The following is an 18,010-nucleotide window of genomic DNA, read 5'->3' on the forward strand; positions in this document are numbered from 1 at the left end:
GCGTTAATTAATTTCAATGGCCAGAATCTTCATTTATTCTGGTCATTGAAATGAATTATCGCTGAATTGCTTGATGCACCTAGTACTGACACGCGTTTACGCAAGTCAATTGTTTTTTCTGCCATAACCAGCTGCTCCTGGACGTGCTGGCAATGGTTCTTTTTGCTTCTAAACACTTTTTTTTTGCTTCTGTGTGCATGGAGTGCATTGACACAGGGGTTAATTTACTAAAGGCAAATAGACTGTGAACTTTGCAAAGTGCAGTTGCTCCAAAGCTCAGTAAATAAGTAGAAGCTCTGCTGACGTCCATCACCCAATCACGTGCAAGCAAAAATGCAGTTTTTTTTATTTTCCTTACATGTGATTAAATGAGTAAAGCTTCACCTCATTTACTAAGCTCTGGCGCGACTGCACTTTGCAAAGTCTACAGTCTATTTAGCTTTAGTAAATCAACCCCATAGGTTAACATGTAAGGGCATTTATAGGCAGAAAAAACACCAAATAACCCTAACGTTGGATTCACACCTATGCAATTTTAGTACTTTTTGCATTTTGCAGATTTGCACTTTAACATGGTTTCCTATGGAACATGTTCTGTAGTGCAAATCTGCAAAATGCAAAAAGCACTAAAAATGCATAGGTGTGAATCCAGCCTTACAGCTGCGTTAAAAATATCCAGTGTGTATGAGGCCTAACGCCTTGTTTACATGGGCTTACTTAAGCATACGCCTGTGCGAAGGCCCTGTTTGCCCTCACCAGGATGTACAGGTGTTCCATTCATCCCCATGCAGGCATTCTCATTCATGTCACTCGATAGCCATGCAGGTGCATCCCCGAACACAGAGGGGCTGTTGCACCTGCACAGCTGTCATATTGGAAGAAGAGGCTGTGTCCGTGCAGCCGCTGTGCCCCAAATGACATAAATTGGACTGTCTGTGCGGGGATGCACAGAACACTTGTGTAACCCCCTGCGGGCAAGCATGCCCCTTGCACAGGTGTACTTTTAAAACAGAGCTCCACCCAAAAGGTGAATGTCCACTTTTCTGCCTACTCCCCTTTTCCGCTACCACATTTGGCACCTTTTTGGGTAGCGGGTACCTGGTTTTGACAGGTACCCATGATCACTTCTGGCTCAGTTCGTTGTGGTGAACTGAGCTAGAAGTTTGGCCACCCCTTCCTTCCCCTGCAGCTGGCTCATTTACAAAGTGCAGCATGCTTTGTGCATGCATAGTAGGAAACATTTTGTGAATCCACAAGGCTTTACTTCTGGTTTCCCTCAATAAAAATGGCAGCGCAGGCACATGATAGCAGATTGAAAAATCGGCTTGGATGACACCGCTGGATTCCTAGACAAGCAAGTGCCCTAATATTAAGGGCCAGTTCACACCATAGAATTGTACAGGCATATCCCGCTTTTAAGTACACAATGGGGTTTATTTACTAAAGCTGGAAAGTACAAAATCAGGCTCACTTCGGCATAGAAACCAATGAGCTCCCAGGTTTTATTACCAAAGCTTAATTGAACAAGCTTAGGTTAGAAGCTCATTGGTTTCTATGCAGAAGTGAGCCTGATTTTGCACTTTCCAGCTTTATTAAATAAACCCCATTGTGTACTTAAAAGTGGGGTATGCCATGTAGTTGTGATGCGTTCCAGATGCTTTTCTGCATGCATGTTTTCGACACATTTTTGATTCTGTGTGTTTTCTGTGTGTTTTTGATGCTTTTTTTGGTGCGTTTTTGATGCAGTACAGTGCATTTTTTCCTTCTTTTTTCTTAACCTTAAATAAGGACATGTGTGTTCCAGTGCATTTTTGGTGCGTTCCGGTGCATTCCAATGCCTTTTTTAAGCGTTTTACAACATTCCATTGCAGGAAAAATGCAGTATGTTCTACTTTTTTTTCTGGAACTGGAACACACTGGAACAGCAAGCACCGGTGTGAACTATGCCATTTAAAACCATATAACCTACTTTCCATGCATTTTTGATGCAGAAAAAAATGTACTGGACTGCATGTGGTGTGAACTAGCCCTAAAAGTCAGCAGCTAGTATTTGTATTTTTTTTGGGGGGGGGGGGGGGGTTCTGGAGCTCCTCTTTAAGTATGACCATGTGAATGAGGCCTAATAGAGCATCCTAGGTTTTGAACTCCTTGGGCACTTAGTAGAGACGGATGTTACCCCCAGACACCACTGATTGTGGGAACACTTTTTGTAGAGATAAGTTTATAACTTTTACAGCTCTGTATTAGCGCTCTTGCTTTTTTGATTATGAATTTGGTTGATAAATCATTTTGGTGAGAATGTACAAAGTGACATGCAGCTGTGTGCAGCATTTGTGTTGTGTCAAGTATGAGTACACTCGGTGCAGGAAATGGAAATGTCATGATTTATAAAGAGCTGGAAAGTCTCAGCAGATATACAAACATGCACATATAATCTTCCATAAATATTTGTCTGAGGTTAAGAACTGGTGGCAATTGCAGGAGAAATCTGCAAATATATGAGTAATGTGAGAAAAGAAAAGCATGTCCTGGCACTACTGTCCATCCACACACAACTTCATAGAGAAGAGAGCAAATTACCGTGGCATCGTCAGAGCCCGAGGCAAAGGCATCTCCACTGGGGTAATACCTGCAGAGAGAGGGAGAGGGGAGGGTAAGCTAGTAAAGAGGACAACCAATAAAGCCGGTCATAGATGGTCTGTTTTGTGGACTCCAGTATTTCTTGTGATCTTTGGGACATATAGCCAGTTTTATTGATATCTAGGTTCTCATTAGAAAAATTTCCATTTGTTTCCGGTCCTGGAGACACTAGGACAAGAAACAACAGGGTGTAGGTGTCACCAGGACAGGAAAACCACAGTGAGCAATACAAACTTGACAGTGAATGTGTCACCAAGACAGGAAGTAAGGTTAAAACTCCTTAACATGAGGACAAACAGTAGTAAAAACTTGACAAATATTCTCTTTTCCAAAAACTTTTGCCTGGGTTTGGGCTTAACCAGTTGTCAACAATTGCTTGATAAGGGTCTCATTCATTTTAGTGTGCTCCAAATGAGATGATGGACAACATGTGGTAAAGTCTTTCCACGTTTTATTTCTGTCTTTGTATAGGGTGGAGAAGTGTCACCTTCCTTCCTGTGTGGTTTCATGACAGTAAGTAAGGGGAAATCTCTTCACTGGGGCAAGGATAGAAATAAATATCCAACAAAGTTTCTAATCCCTCTCCACTCATCCAAAACTAAATAATGTCTGGAGTTCCACTTTTAAAAGAAATCATATTAAATTGGTAAATCCTGACTACAGAGATAGAATTGTGTGAAAAAGTTATTGCCTCCTCCCATGCTGAATCATGAATGAACTGTGATTAACCACAATTTTCTGAGTTAAATTTCACTTGCCACACCCAGGCCTGATTACTGCCAGACTTGTTGAATCAAGAAATCACATAAATAAAAGCTTTCTGACAAAGTGAAGCACGTTACCAAATTACAAAAAGCCACACGTCATGCCACAATCTAAAAAAATTCAAGAACAGATTAGAAACAAAATATGGAACATGTATCGGTCTAGGAAGGGTTTCAAAGCCATTTCTAAGGTTTTGGAACTCAAGTAAACCATGGGGAGAGCCATAAATGGAGATAACTTAGAACAGTGGTGAACCCTCCCAGAAGTGGCCGGCCTACAAAAATTACTCCAAGAGAATGATGACGACTGATTCAGGAGGTCACAAAAGAACCCAGAACAACATCTAAAGAACTGCAGGCCTTACTTGCCTCGGGTAAGATCAGTGTTCATGATTCAATAATAAGAAAGAGACTGGGAAAAAAATGACATCCATGGGAGAGTTCCAAGGCCAAAGCCACTGCTGACCAAAAAGAACACAAAGGCTCATCTCACATTTACTAAAAAACATCTTGATTATCTCCAAGATTTTTAGGCAAATATTCTGTGGACTGACGAGACAAAAATTTTACTTTTTGGAAGGTGTGCGTCCCGTTACATTTGACATAAAACGACTACAGAATTTCATAACAAGAACATTATACCAACAGTCATAATGGAACCATCAATTCTGAGCTCTACCAGAAAATCCTAAAGGAGAATGATCGGCCATCAGTTATTGACCATAAGCTTGAGTGCACTTGGGTTATGCAGCAGGCCAATGATCCGAAACATAACAGCAAGTCCACCTCCAAATGGTTCAAACAAAGCAACATTTAGGTTTTGGCGTGGCCTAGTCAAAGCCCAGGCTTAAATCCAATTGAGATGTTGTATCATGACCTTACACAGGCCATTCATGCTGGAAGACCCTCCAATGTGGCTGAATTAAAACAATTCTGCAAATAAGAGTGGGCCAAAATTGCTCCACAGCAATGTGAAAGACTCATTGTCAGTTATTGCAAATGCTTAATTGAAGTTGTTGCCGTCAAGAGTGGCACAACCAGTTATTAGGTTTAGGGGGCAATTATTTTTTCACACAATTGTAGATAGATAGATAGATTATATTACTAAAAGTATTGGGATGCCTGCCTTTATACACACATGAACTTTAATGACATTTAACTCTTATTCTGTAGGGTTCAATATTGAGTTGCCCCCTCCCTTTGCAGCTATAACAGCTTCAATTCTTCTGGGAAGGCTGTCCACAAGGTTTAGGAGTGTATCTATGGGAATGTTTGACCATTCTTCCAGAAGTGCATTTGTGAGGTCAGGCACTGACGTGGAAACTCACTCATCCATGTCTTTATGGACCTTGCTTTGTGCACTGGTCCAAATCATTTGGTGGAGGGGGGGTTATGGTGTGGGGTTTTTTTTTAAGGGGTTGGGTTTGGCCCCTTAGTTCCAGTGAAGGGAACTCTTAAGGCTTCAGCATACCAAGACATTTTGGACAATTTAATGCTCTTCTGGAAGAATGGTCAAACACTCCCATAGACACACTCATAAACCTTGTGGACAGCTTTCCAGAAGATTGAAGCTGATATAGCTGATAGCTGCAAAGGGTGGGCCAACTCAATATTGAACCCTACGGACTAAGTCTGGTATGCCATTAAAGTTCATGTGTGTGTAAAGGCAGGTGTCCCAATACTTTTTGATAACATAGTGTAGATAGATAAATAATAACTAAAGGCAAAACGTTGTTTTTTTGGATAGGGATTAGAACACTGTATTGCTGTCTGTGCCCTCATTAGGGACATTTAACTTCCATACTTGTCCTGTTTACCACTCATTACTTATCATTGAGAGTGAACGCCAATTAAAAAAACTAAGTATGGGTTATAACCAGAACTGAAATAGAAGGGAAGACTTCAAATGGAGACTAGTTCTGGTGACAACCATGGATTTCCTCACTTTGAAGAGGTTTCCTTTCACTTCCTGTTTTGACTATAGAACAGGAAGTGAAGGAAAATCTCAACAATGGGACACAGATGACAAAAGAGGACAGTGGTTATAACCCTTCTTTACTCTTTCCAAAATTAAAAAAAGTTTTGCCTTTGATTATGGTGTATTCCCCTATTATTACGTGTAGGACAGTTTTTCGTAGCGGGAGGAAGTAACTGTGTGGCCAAATACTGTATGTGGTGTGTTGATCCACCACTGTATTACAACACTGCGCTACTGACCTGACGCTGTTGATATCAGATTCATGAGTTTCAAATGACTGAATGCACTGGCCAGTCCTCATGTCCCATACCATAGCCTTCTTGTCACATCCCTAAAAAGGTAAATAAAATGAATAAAAACAGAAGCATGTTAACAGTTCTCTAACAAGGTAATCACATATAATACTTTAAAAAAAGGACCCGACATATTGTGGTCAACATCATTGTTTAAAGGTAGACAGGAAGGTAGAAAAATATGTTTTTTTTTCATTTAACATCATTTACTACATTACACATTCACATATACCCACTGTATGCATTTTTCAGCTGCTGCATTCTTAGAAAGGGTCAGGGACATTTTTCTTGCAGCAAATTGTGTTTGTATGTAATAGACTTCAATGGCATTTTTACATGTGTTTTGCTGCCAATTCTTATTTTTATATTCAGCTGTCAGCAGGGACCCCCGCTAACAGCTGATGACTCATTGGTTGTTAAGGACACAGCAGGCACCTGCTCCTTAAAGTGGTTGTAAACTCACTTAGAAAAAAACTAAAACCTGCAAGACAAAGGCATAATGAGCTAGTATGCATAGCATACTAGCTCATTCTGTATTACTTACCTTAGATCAAAGCCCCCGTAGCGGTCCTTGTTCACCACTCCAGCCAGCGCCGGCACTCCTGGAGTTACTTCTAGGTATCGCTGTGATTGGCTGGAGCCGCGATTACGTCCCGAGCAGGGGAGCCGCCGGTAACGGCACAATCTAACTGAAGCAACAGGACGTACTGCCATTACTTCAGTGCACATGTGCCAATGACATCGGCACATGCAAATACAGGTGATATCTCCAAAACCGTACAGGTTTAGGAGATATCCTGCTTAGCTACAGGTAAGCCTTGTTATAGGCTTACCTGTAGCAAATAGTGGTCTGTAAGGGTTTACAACCACTTTAACAACCAGTTGGTTAAGAAAAAAAACGCATGAAAACTGCATGCAAAATGCATCAAAATTGTGTGTTCTAAAATGCAAAATTCCCGAAAAAACAAGACAGAAAACAGCATCAACTGCAACCACATGGATGTGAACCAAATCTCACAGTAAGCCCTTGTACATACATCAGACAATGTCCGATTGGACCATGTTGTCGGATAATCTGACCATGTGTGGGCTCCATCGGACTGTTTCCATCGGAATATCCGACCGACAAAGTTTTAGAGCTGGGCTGTAAGATTTTCCAACAACATGATCCGATCGGACTTTGTCCGATTGTATGTAAAGAATTCCGATCGGACAAAGTGCCACGCATGCTCAGATCAAATTTCTAGACCAAAGCTATTGGCTACTAGCCTGAACGTAGTCCCGTTGTAACGAAATAACATCATCACGTTCTGAACGATTTTCCGACAACTTTGTCCGACCGTGTGTATGCAACACCAGTTTCGGACAAAATCCGTTGGACAAAATCCGATGGATTTGGTTGTCGGAATGTCCGACCGTGTGTACAAGGGCTAAGACCCCATGCACACAGGGTATTTGCCCAGCTCTACTAAACACCTTTCCTCCTAGGTGCCTTGACATGTGATGTGTGACGTCTAAACGTATTTAGGTGTGTTAAGCCACATCAAGCACTTGGGCCTTAATTCATCTCATTAGCCAGAATAATAATAATAATTCTGCCCATTGAAATAGATTAAAGTGGAGGGCCACCCTGAAAAATAAACAGCATTAATATTCGTAAAAAAAGAAAAAATAAAACATTTGAAAAAAAAAAGATTTTTACCTTACCAGAGACCCCTGTCTTCCTAATCTGCCTTTTCCTACTCTGCAATGATCTTCGGTCTTCTCTCCTCCTCGCGTTGTTTTCTGGGTATTGGGGTGCGCTGTGTTCTGGGAACTGTGTGTTTCCTAACACAGTGCGTCCCATTCACAAAGCGACTCGTGTATGCGCAGTAGGAAACGGGCAGTGAAGCCGCAAGGCTCCACTGCCTGTTTCCCTTAGTGAGGATGGCGGTGCCGGAAACCAAGAGCCGAGTGACGGGTCGGCCTCGGGCTGACGACATCGCGGGCGCCCTGGAAAGGTAAGTGTCCTTATTAAAAGTCAGCAGCTACTTTTTTTTAGCTGCTGACTTTAAAAAAAAATCCCCGCTGGAACACCCTTTTAATGCTCAAGCGCTTGACACGCCTAATGTTAATGTGCATTTAGATGTGTTTACATGTGTCAAGCGTTTTTTTCTGCCAAACACTACTGTTCTTGGACATGCAGGCAGTGTTTTTTTTCTGCTTCTGAACGCCTATGTGTGCCTGAATACATAAGTTAACCTGTAGGGGCGTTTAGAGGCAGAAAAAAAACGTCAGACCCCTAAAATCAGTGTTTATAAGGCTTAGTGTGCATGAGGCCTTTATCACACCAAAGTAGTGCAGGAACCTTTCCAAAATCTCACCGCATGGAGTCGCTTGATGTGAACGGGCACCATTGAATCCAATGTCATGCGATTCTGTGTGACTGAAATTACATCTCAAATCGCTCTAGTGGGAGCCAGACCAAGAATACTGTGGAGAGCCAGACATAGAAAGTGATGTCAGACCTGTCACCAGGACTCTGGGTTGTCTCACCCTTCAGTTCTCTCTTTGTAGATTCTTATCTTATTAACATTTCTTAAGAGAGTTGTTAGATAAATTAGCTTTGTGACATTTTGTTGCTAGCAGTGCCTTGATAACATGCTAAAAGAACAGGAAGGGGTAGACTTAGGCAACACATGACTTCATTTTCTTTCCTTCAACCAGCACGTAGAAGGGAAAAAAACTGACCGATTCCTCCATCCATACATTTGAGGTGGATGGGGGAATCCTCCCCGCTGTGTCTTTGTATTGAAGGTGAGGAGACTTCCCCGCCATCAGAATACTCAGATTAGCATTGCAAGTTAGAGCCTGCGGCTCTGATTGAGTGGGGTAAATCTGACAGGGTAATTGTACAGAAGTTGATCAGTAGATTGACTCCGGTACAACCACAGTGCCCATATATGAATTGAAATTCGGCTAGTCACTGCTGAACCATATGAATTTCAAACCATGTATGGCTGGCTTTATAAGGAAGATTGAGATATATCTTGAACCTAAAGAAAATGTATAGTCTTTAAACCTTCGCCGAACCTTAAACATTCACCGAACACCCAAATTTGCAGGGTGTTTGAGGTGTGTTCGCCCCGTCAACACAGCTGGAGCCAATCACCGGGTCCAGCGGTACTCACTGATCGTTCGGAGGAGAGGCAGAACGGCGGTCTGCCTATGTAAACAAGGCAGACCACTGTTCTGTCAGGGAGTAAAAGAGAGATCCTGTGTTTTAGCCAAGCTGAAACACAGATCTCTCTTTTCCTCCAGTGCTTCCACTCCCATCACAGTTAGAAAGCATTCCCCAGGAGCACATGTAACCCCTTAATTGCCCCTGGTGTAAACCCCTTTCCTGCCAGTGTCATTTACACTTTACACTTAGTGTCATATTTGTCTGCCGCAATGTCGCAGTTCCACTAAAAATCGCTGATCACCGCCATACTAGTGAAAAATTATATATTTTTTTTAAAAAAGTCCATAAATCTATCCCATAGTTTGTAGATGCTATAACTTTTGAGCACACCAATCAATACACCAAAAATATGCAGCAGAATACATATTGGCCTAAAGTGATGAAGAATTTTTATTTTGTATTTTTTTTTTATTGGGAATGCTTTATAGCAGAAAGTAAAAAAAAATATTGTTTTTTTTTTTACAAAATTGTTGGTCTTTTTTTGTTTATAGAGCAAAAAATAAAAACCGCTGGTTCGATGTCTGCTGGTGTCCCGGCGATCGTGTCATGGAGACGCAGAACGGAGAGATGCCTATGTAAAGAAGGAATTTCCCTGTTCTGACCAGTGACATGACAGAGATCACTGCTCCCTGTCATCGAGTGCAGTGATCGCTGTCATGCAGGGGCGGACTGACAACTCATGGGGACCCTGGGCAATAGGAGATTATGGGGCCCCCAGGCAATATGAGATTATGGGGCCACATAGTATACACACACACACACATACAATATACACACACAGTATACACACAGAATACACACACAATGAAAAGGCGCTGGAGAGGCGGGGTAGCTATAATCTTGGGATTTAAAAAAAAAACACAGATTTTTACATACTGTCCCTGGTTTTATTGAGGCTGTCAACCCTGATGGGGCCCCTTAGTGACATGGGGCTCTCAGGCAGTGCCCTAGTGCCCGAATGGTCAGTCCGCCCCTGCTGTCATGTCAGTAGTAGCCCATCCCCCCACAGTTAGAATCACTCCCTAGGACACACTTAACCCCTTGATTGGCCACTAGTATATAACCCCTTCCCTGACAGTGTCATGTACACAGTAATCAGTGCATTTTTATAGCTCTGATCGCTGTATGTCCGATGTGTCCACTATAATGTTACTAATTACTAATTAAAAAAAAATAATAATAATAAAAATGCCATAAAACTAACTATCTCCTATTTTGTAGACGCTATAACTTTTGGATTTTTTTTTTACCAAAAATATGTAGAAGAATACATATCGACCTAAACTGAAGAAAAAATGTCCTTTTTTATATATTTTTGGGGATATTTATTATAGCAAAAAATAATAAATGTTGCTTTTTTTATAGCACAAAAAACAAAAACCGCAGGGGTGATCAAATACCACCAAAAGAAAGCTCTATTTGGGGGGAAAAAAAGGACATCAATTTTATTTGGGTACAGTGTTGCACAACCTCGCAATTGTCAGTTAAAGCAACGCAGTGCCGTATCACAAAAAAATAGCCTGGTCAAGAAGGGGGTAAAACCTTTCCGGGGGGCTGAAGTAGTTAAGCAAGGCTTTCACTCTGAAAAGTTAATATAGATCACAGTTTCACTTAATTATTTTAAAATTTGACAATTAAAAATTAAAAAGTAGCGTTATATAATACAGATTTTAACTTAAAGCGGAGGTCCACCCTAAAGTGGACCTTCCGCTCATCGGAATCCTCCCCCCCTCCGGCGCCACAATTGGCCCCTTTCAGGGGGGAGGGGGGTGCAGATACCTGTACAGTACAGGTATCTGCACCCACTTCCGGGATAGCTCTCTGCGGAAAGGGGCGTAGATTACGCCCCTTTCCGCAAGTGCCTCGCTGCCTGCTGGGAAACACACAGATCCCAGAGGCAGCGGGGACCGTCCTTATTGCGCAGCGCGACTCGCGCATGCGCAGTAGGGAACCGGGAAATGAAGCCGAAAGTCTCCATTTCCTGATTCCCATACCCAAGATGGCGGCGGCAGGACCCGAGAGGCGATCTAGAGATCGGCTTCGGGTGCCGACATCGCGGGCGCGCTGGACAGGTAAGTGTCCTTATTTTAAAAGTCAGCAGCTGCAGTATTTGTAGCTGCTGGCTTTAAAAAAAAAAAAAAAACGCGGAGTCCCGGCGGACTCCCGCTTTAATTAAATTTTGTTTTATGACATTTTGTTCAAAAAGCAGGTCTACCCGGAATCCATATGTGTGGATACCAATGGTGCGAATCACTAAGTGGTTAGTTGGGCACACAATCAGAACATTGTGTTACACTCTTTGATGAAACATCCATCAGAAAAGCCTGAAACCACAGCTCTACCTAAGCCCAGGGCTACATGAGCGATTCAATCCCATATTGTTTTTTCTTTTATCAGCCGGGGGGGCTGATCAAAAAAACCCCAAATAAAAACGGATTCCCCCATCCACACAAGCCAGGCGGATAAAGGATTCCTCCCAACTGAGCTATTGTATTCTAATGGGACTCCTCCACAGAATATACTGATCAGTGCGGCAGCCGCTGATCAAATGAACATTTTCCAACATTCAGAATTTGAATTTAGATAAGCAAATGATTCCCTGAAATCTGCTGGGAAACCAACAGCGTTGATGTCCTGTATCCCCCAAAACTCTCATTGGTTCCTCCTGCTGACCTCCACAGGAAAGGGCACAGTAGTGGCATAGAGGACATGATGGAACCAGTGAGAGCTGCATGGGAACGCATGAGCGTAAGGCTACTGACGCAAGATTTGGGAGCCAATCAGGAATGGCCTTAAAGGCATTTAATTTTCTCTGTGCCCTTTACCAAGTTTCAAATGCAGTCAGAAAGGCAGTCGCAGCTAAACGCATACCATTGCTTTCACTGCGCTCTGACAATGAAATGGTTACACAGAATTTTGTGATTTGTTTCTGTAAAATGTTAGGGATTGGAAAGGTTTCCAGCACTTACTCCAGACACAAAGGTATTTCCTGTTTCAGAAGGTGCCAGATCCAGACACAAAACATCAGCACCATGTCCATGAAAGCTCTGCAGCAGCTGTCCACTTTCCACGTCCCAGAGAGCACATGTACCGTCTCCACTGGCTGTCAGGATCTGGAATACAGACAAGCACAATATGTTAAGAAATGTAGAATGTTATGTTTTCTTTACTACAGTATGTCTGCTTTGCCCCTTAGAAACTTTGACCAACCCTCCTACCTTATAACTAAGTCACAAAATAACGCTAAATGGGATTCAAAGCCCACGTACACACGGTCGGAGATTTTGCCAACCAAATCAGTCAGATTTTGTCCGTCGGATTTAGTCCGACGGATTGTGTCCGAAACTGTTGCATACACACGGTCGGGCCAAGTTGTCTGATTTAGCGGTTGCCAAGAACGCGGTGACGTAATTTCGTTACGATGGGAGTACATTCAGGCTAGTAGCCAATAGCTTTGATGTAGGAATTTGATCTGAGCATGCGTGGCACTTGGTCCGATCAATATTCGCTACACATGATCGGATTAGGTCCGACCGGCCCAGTTGGTCGGGAAATATTTCCAACATGTTGGAAAATTGGGTACGACGGAGATTCAGATGGAATCAGTCCGATGCATACCACACACAGTCGGATTATCTGACGACGCGGTCCGATAAGACGCATTCCGACGGATTCTCCGACCGTGTGTACGCGGCATAAGGATGCTGAAGTACCCGGAGATACCTACAAATACCTACAGTAGCTTTCAGTCTTTCTTGAATTTCCAGTTTTTTTCACCAGGCAGACCTCTAACCCTTTCTGAAAGCTCTGAAACCTAAGTGCCTCCTGCACATTCCTATTGGCCGTGAAGGCAGCAAATAGGCACACATAAATTGGGGGTGAGCAGGAGGAACCAAAGAGGCTCCAAAACTATTCAGTAGAATGGGTGCTTTGCCTTATTGATTGGGCTGACTGATAGTAATAGTTCCATACATGTGAGCAGCTATTGGTGGCTTTAAATGACAGAGTCTCTTTATAGTAGAAATGAAGGATAGATTTTGTTTTGCAAACCTACATTGGTCCAGCTTGGCTTGATAACCATCCATATCTGATATCTGGAGGGCTGCTGAAAATCACTATAATAGTGTCTGATACATACAGTAAAAGCTAAGTTCCTCTGGGTGTTGTGCCAGCGGCTTCCTCTCTGAGCTCTGAAAAAGGGGATTGTTCAGTCTGCCCTACTGCCATTCAGAGAACATTTTTCTTTTTTTTCAATGAATATAAGGTGTTCCGTGATTGGTTGAGGTAGAGAATTGACGTCATTCAAACCATCTTCTCTACTTCTTCCAATCAGAGAACACCTTGTATTCATAAAGGCCACATTCTACTCCAAGATGGGGGGAAACATAGTTTCTCTCTCCCCCTTCTCTCCCACTTTGCTTTAGGATCCATTGCTGTTCTTCTTGAGAAATATTGTGCAATGCTTACTGAGATATTAGAAACTATTTTAACACTGTGATCCCCCAGTGGATTCATGATAGGACGGCAGTGATACTATCATCCCCTATAGTTATACCTAACGGTTATGGACACATCTTGGGAAAGTAAAAATACAAGCTATCATTAGATTTGGTTCATTCATGGCCTCCTGGTGCCTCCATGACCCCAAAGGGGCTTCTTGATTGCCCTTGCTCAAGGGACCTCTATGGTGGCTGCCATTGTCATTGGAAATGGCAGTTATTGAAAACAGTCTTTCTCCTACTCCTTAGGAAGCATATATCCGTGAAACATGTGGAGGAAGAAGAATCCCCTTTGTCCTCCATACCAGTAGTCACAATAATGTATATATGATATATTGAAGGTGACACACTGACTAGATATGAATAATATACAAAGTGTTCTCAAAGGCTGGACAGGGATAGCTGTGTGATGGAGTTCAATGACTGTATTTTTTAGCAACATTTTGTTATTAATAAAGTTTTGTATTTCTATATGAATGTATGTTGTGATCCTTCAAAGTCATTCCGTTTTTTTTGTTTTGGTGTAAATGCATCTATAATTAAAGGATACGTTACCAACTATTTTTAGAGCCCACATTAAGATAAATCTACATAGGTGAAAACAGATTGGTTGCTAAGGATTACTGGAATTTGCATATCATCACTGCTTTTATTTCAAAGATAAAAAAAAATGGGATGGTGTGGTACTGTAATGTTTCATGTGATGGATCATGTATAAGCTATGCTATTACTGACTATGACAATTTAGATCTTGTGCTTTCTTTTAAAATGAGATAAGGCTATGACTGGAAATCAGTACCATACTAGCAAAAACAGCTTTTCATCATTATCATTATACTGTATAAATATATATCTATATATAGTTATAACCACTTCTGTTCTTACTCAAAATGGTAAGATCTTTAAAACACTGTTAAAAATATGCCTGGCCAAATCTGTCAAAAATCAGCTACCCAACAGCTGGGCCAAGTAGATGGATTGTTATTGGCATATAGTCAGTTTTAATCATATAAAACAGCATCTCTTCCTGTAAACTAAATATATATGTATAAACAGTACATTCTGAGGTTTGGATTGGCTAAATGGTCTAAACACTATAATCAATGTGTTGGTCACTCAGCCAAATTAGATATTAGATACAACCCAAACAAAACTATTCATACTTTCTGGTAAAAGTTTTTCCAATAAATAGGATTTTTGTATTCATCAAAAATCCCTTTCTCTAGATTCACTGAAGGACACAGCGGAGATCTTTAGATCCCGACCACTGGGTTATAGCACCACCTTCCTGAGTAGGACACTAGGCACAAAAGGAAAAACACAGCCTAGGTGCGGACCCTGCCTGTGCCCAAAACGTCCATATGCCAGTGGAAGCCTAACCACTTCAATACTGGGCACTTTAACCCTCTTCCTGCCCAGGCCAATTTTCAGCTTTCAGTGCTCTTGCACTTTGAATGACAAAGTGTACCCATATGACATTTTTATCATTTTTTTGAGACAGATAGAGCTTTCTTTTGCTGGCATTTAATCACCACTATTTTTTTTTATTGTTTACTAAACAAAACGAAAAAAAGACCAAAACAAATATTTTACTTAGTTTCTGTTATAAAATTCAGTAAATAAGCAATTTTTCTTCTTCACTAATGTGCGCTGATGGGGCTGCACTGATGGGCACTGAGGGAGCTGCACTGATAGGCACCGATGAGGCGGCACTGATGGACACTGATAAGCTGCACTGATAAGTACTGATGGGGATTATCATAATAAACAAAGTACTGACAGCCTTGCCGGGTATCAGCTGTTCGTTCCGCACACAGACAGTGTGTGAGAAAAAAAAGCCTACGGTAAAAGGCAGCTGTGATTGGCCTTTTACCACGATCTGTGATCAGCTGTGTCCAAAGGACACAGTGGTCAAAAGCATGCTGATGCTCACCCCAGGAGACAGGGTTCTGGGAGGACATCCATGGACGCTCGCTGGACGACCGCGCTGTAGTCGTTTTCCGGCCACAGTGCAGTTAGGAACAAGTTAAAATGATTCTAAAGTTTTGTTTTTTAAATAAAAAACATGTTATACTTACCTACACTGTGCAATGTGCCCCTGATCTCCCCTCATTGGCTCACAGGCTGTGACTGACAGCAGCAGAAGCCAATGGCTCACATTGCTTTGTGAGTTGAGGGAAAAGAGACACAGGACAGCTGATGCTCTCATGCACATCACTGGATCGAGATTGAGCTCAGGTAAAGGTGGGGCTGGGGGAGGAGCTGCACACAGAAGGTTTTTTGCCTTAATGCATAGAATGCGGAGGGGCTGGTGCTGTGTCATTCAATGAACACAGAGAAAATGATTTTGTGTTTAGTACAAAAATACTATTTGCTTTTACATTCATTGACAAGCACAGCATTAGATCTTTAGATCTTGATGGTTGGGACATTCCAAAGCAGTGTCCTGTCCACCAAGGGGTGGCAAAAAAAGCTAAATGACTTATATCAGGCAGCAACAAGTACGCTGCTTGCTTCCCAACCAATAGACACGCAAGAGCCCCTTCCAAACGGAATAAATGGCCCTGGGATACCTGAGGTCTTCTCTAGGGAGCTCAGGGTAGGTAGGAATACGCAAGCAGCCTGACAATTAAAACAAATAGAGCCCATAGATATAGACTGAGACCGGCATTGATGACAACAAATACACAATCTGAGAGAGAGTGGAATAACCCTAAATGTTGAAAAGGTAATTTTTGTGAAGAGCCAAAAGAACTAAATTCATATACCACATAGTAATGGGGGAAATAAACAGGGGCAGCTGCATGAAAGACATCCTCCACAAAAAGTCTCAAAGGGTGGGAGGCTAGCAGTTTCTGTAGCAAGAGCACACATGCAAAGACCTGCCTCTTGATAGTGCTAAGTGCCAGATGCAGGTCTGTTTGTAAAAAAGCCAGGATTTCTCACACACAGAATTTCCTGGGTTGAAAGCCCCTAGCCTAGCACCAAGCGAAGCATACCTTCCATGTGTGATGGCAGACCTTGCAGAAGTAGAGTCCAGGCTTTGAGTATAGTGGGAATCAAAGATACCTCTGTCCCTCGGGATCTGGTCTTTATAAGCTAAGCCATTAATCCAACACCTGTGTGAAGCAGGGTAGGAAATTGGCCCTTGAGGCAGAAAAACAGGACGATGTGGAAGAGTCCATGGAGCCACAGAGGACCCCATGTCCAACAGAGCTGAGGGGGGACTGAGGGGATAGCAAAGAATCAGGGTCATCACACTTTATAAACAAAGGGCCAGTTTATTGCCCTTTAGACTTTTGGAGAGCTGGACTGTAGCCAGTAGGAGGGGAAATTTTCCCAGCATTAGTGCAACTATACAACACCACATTTGGTATTAGGGGGAGGAATAATGCCCGGTGGTTGCTATCATTGGAAGGAATAGTGCCCCATTGTTGGTGTCAATGTTAGAACCGGTGCCTTATTGTTGGTATCAGTAGGCAGAATAGTGTCTCGTATCAGTGGAAGGAATTGTGCCCCAAGGGCTGGATAAAGGCAAGCAGTTTGGAGACCACTGATGTACAGTATGAAAAAAACATCTAACATACAAAGCTATAAGTCACCCACTGTTTCAGTCATTGCAGTCACGGAGCTCAGTCTGATATACAGTTTTACACCTTACTCCCTTAAAACCAGAAAAACAGACTATTCATAACATTCCTCTTTAAAGATACTAAAACAGTTTAGTTCATCCATATTCAATTCTACAGCACTTAATGAAGTACATAGGTGATTCACAACAGTTACTGCCCATAAAGGGGCATATGAGGGGACAAATATGGGAGCTGCCACTGCTCATTAGGTGACTTACTGGCTGGGTAGAGAAGCCAAAGTCAGGATGACAGCCACTAACCTATACCTACAGTATAAAAACACTTCAGCAATGGTAGTTCCTGTACTTGTCTCATCATGGGTTCACGTTCATGTTTCTACCAAGGACACTAGGGTTTTTTGTTATACGGAAGTCAACTACTTTTGGGTTCACCTCTGGGTTCCTCCTCTTAAAAATGTACATGGCCCAAGGTCTTATGCATTTCATTGGCTGTGGGACACCTACAAGAATCCTGACATCTGTATAACTTACAGTAATAGGAACATTTCCCCATACCTCAGGGTTTCCCCAGTGCTCTTATAAATATAAATGACGAAAAGCTTTGTGCATTTTTTTCAGCATGGAACACCTGAGAATGCTAATATCTGTATAGTTTACAGTAAATGGTAAATTTCCCCCATATCTAATAAAGATAAGTGAAATCTTATGTTGGCTATGCAATATTTTAATACAATCGAAAAATTGAAATGTGGATCGCCACCATTAGATCTTACATGCTCTACTACTGTATAATTATATCAATGGATTTATTCCATTCATTTCAGTTATGCAGCCAAACCAGAAAGACCTAGTAATTTGTTTTGTTTAGGGCAATGTTGCTTAACCTTAAGTGACAGTGTCCGTGCCGTGGTGGAACAACCACACAGTCAGATGCGGTCACATGACAGTCTTGTCAGTGTGTCCAAAGCTACAGGACATATAGGAAATGTAATAATACTGATGTCATTGTAACAGCGTATGC

The 18,010-nt window shown here is 42.0% G+C and overlaps 1 protein-coding gene across 1 annotated transcript in view; it reads right to left on the reverse strand.

Annotated features, from left to right (window-relative positions):
- GNB5 (G protein subunit beta 5) overlaps positions 1 to 18,010 on the reverse strand; it is a 137,610-nt gene that overhangs the window by 36,528 nt on the left and 83,072 nt on the right. The window contains exons 8-10 of the mRNA XM_077474246.1: positions 11,868 to 12,011; positions 5,622 to 5,713; positions 2,581 to 2,629 (exon numbers count right to left, since the gene is read on the reverse strand). Coding sequence (XP_077330372.1) covers positions 2,581 to 2,629; positions 5,622 to 5,713; positions 11,868 to 12,011 — 285 coding nt within the window. The remainder of the gene's footprint in view (positions 1 to 2,580; positions 2,630 to 5,621; positions 5,714 to 11,867; positions 12,012 to 18,010) is intronic.

Source organism: Lithobates pipiens, unplaced genomic scaffold (assembly GCF_037356315.1).
Source record: "Lithobates pipiens isolate NorthernLeopardFrog02 unplaced genomic scaffold, aLitPip1_a1.2 Scaffold_8, whole genome shotgun sequence".
Classification (NCBI taxonomy): Eukaryota; Metazoa; Chordata; class Amphibia; order Anura; family Ranidae; genus Lithobates; species Lithobates pipiens.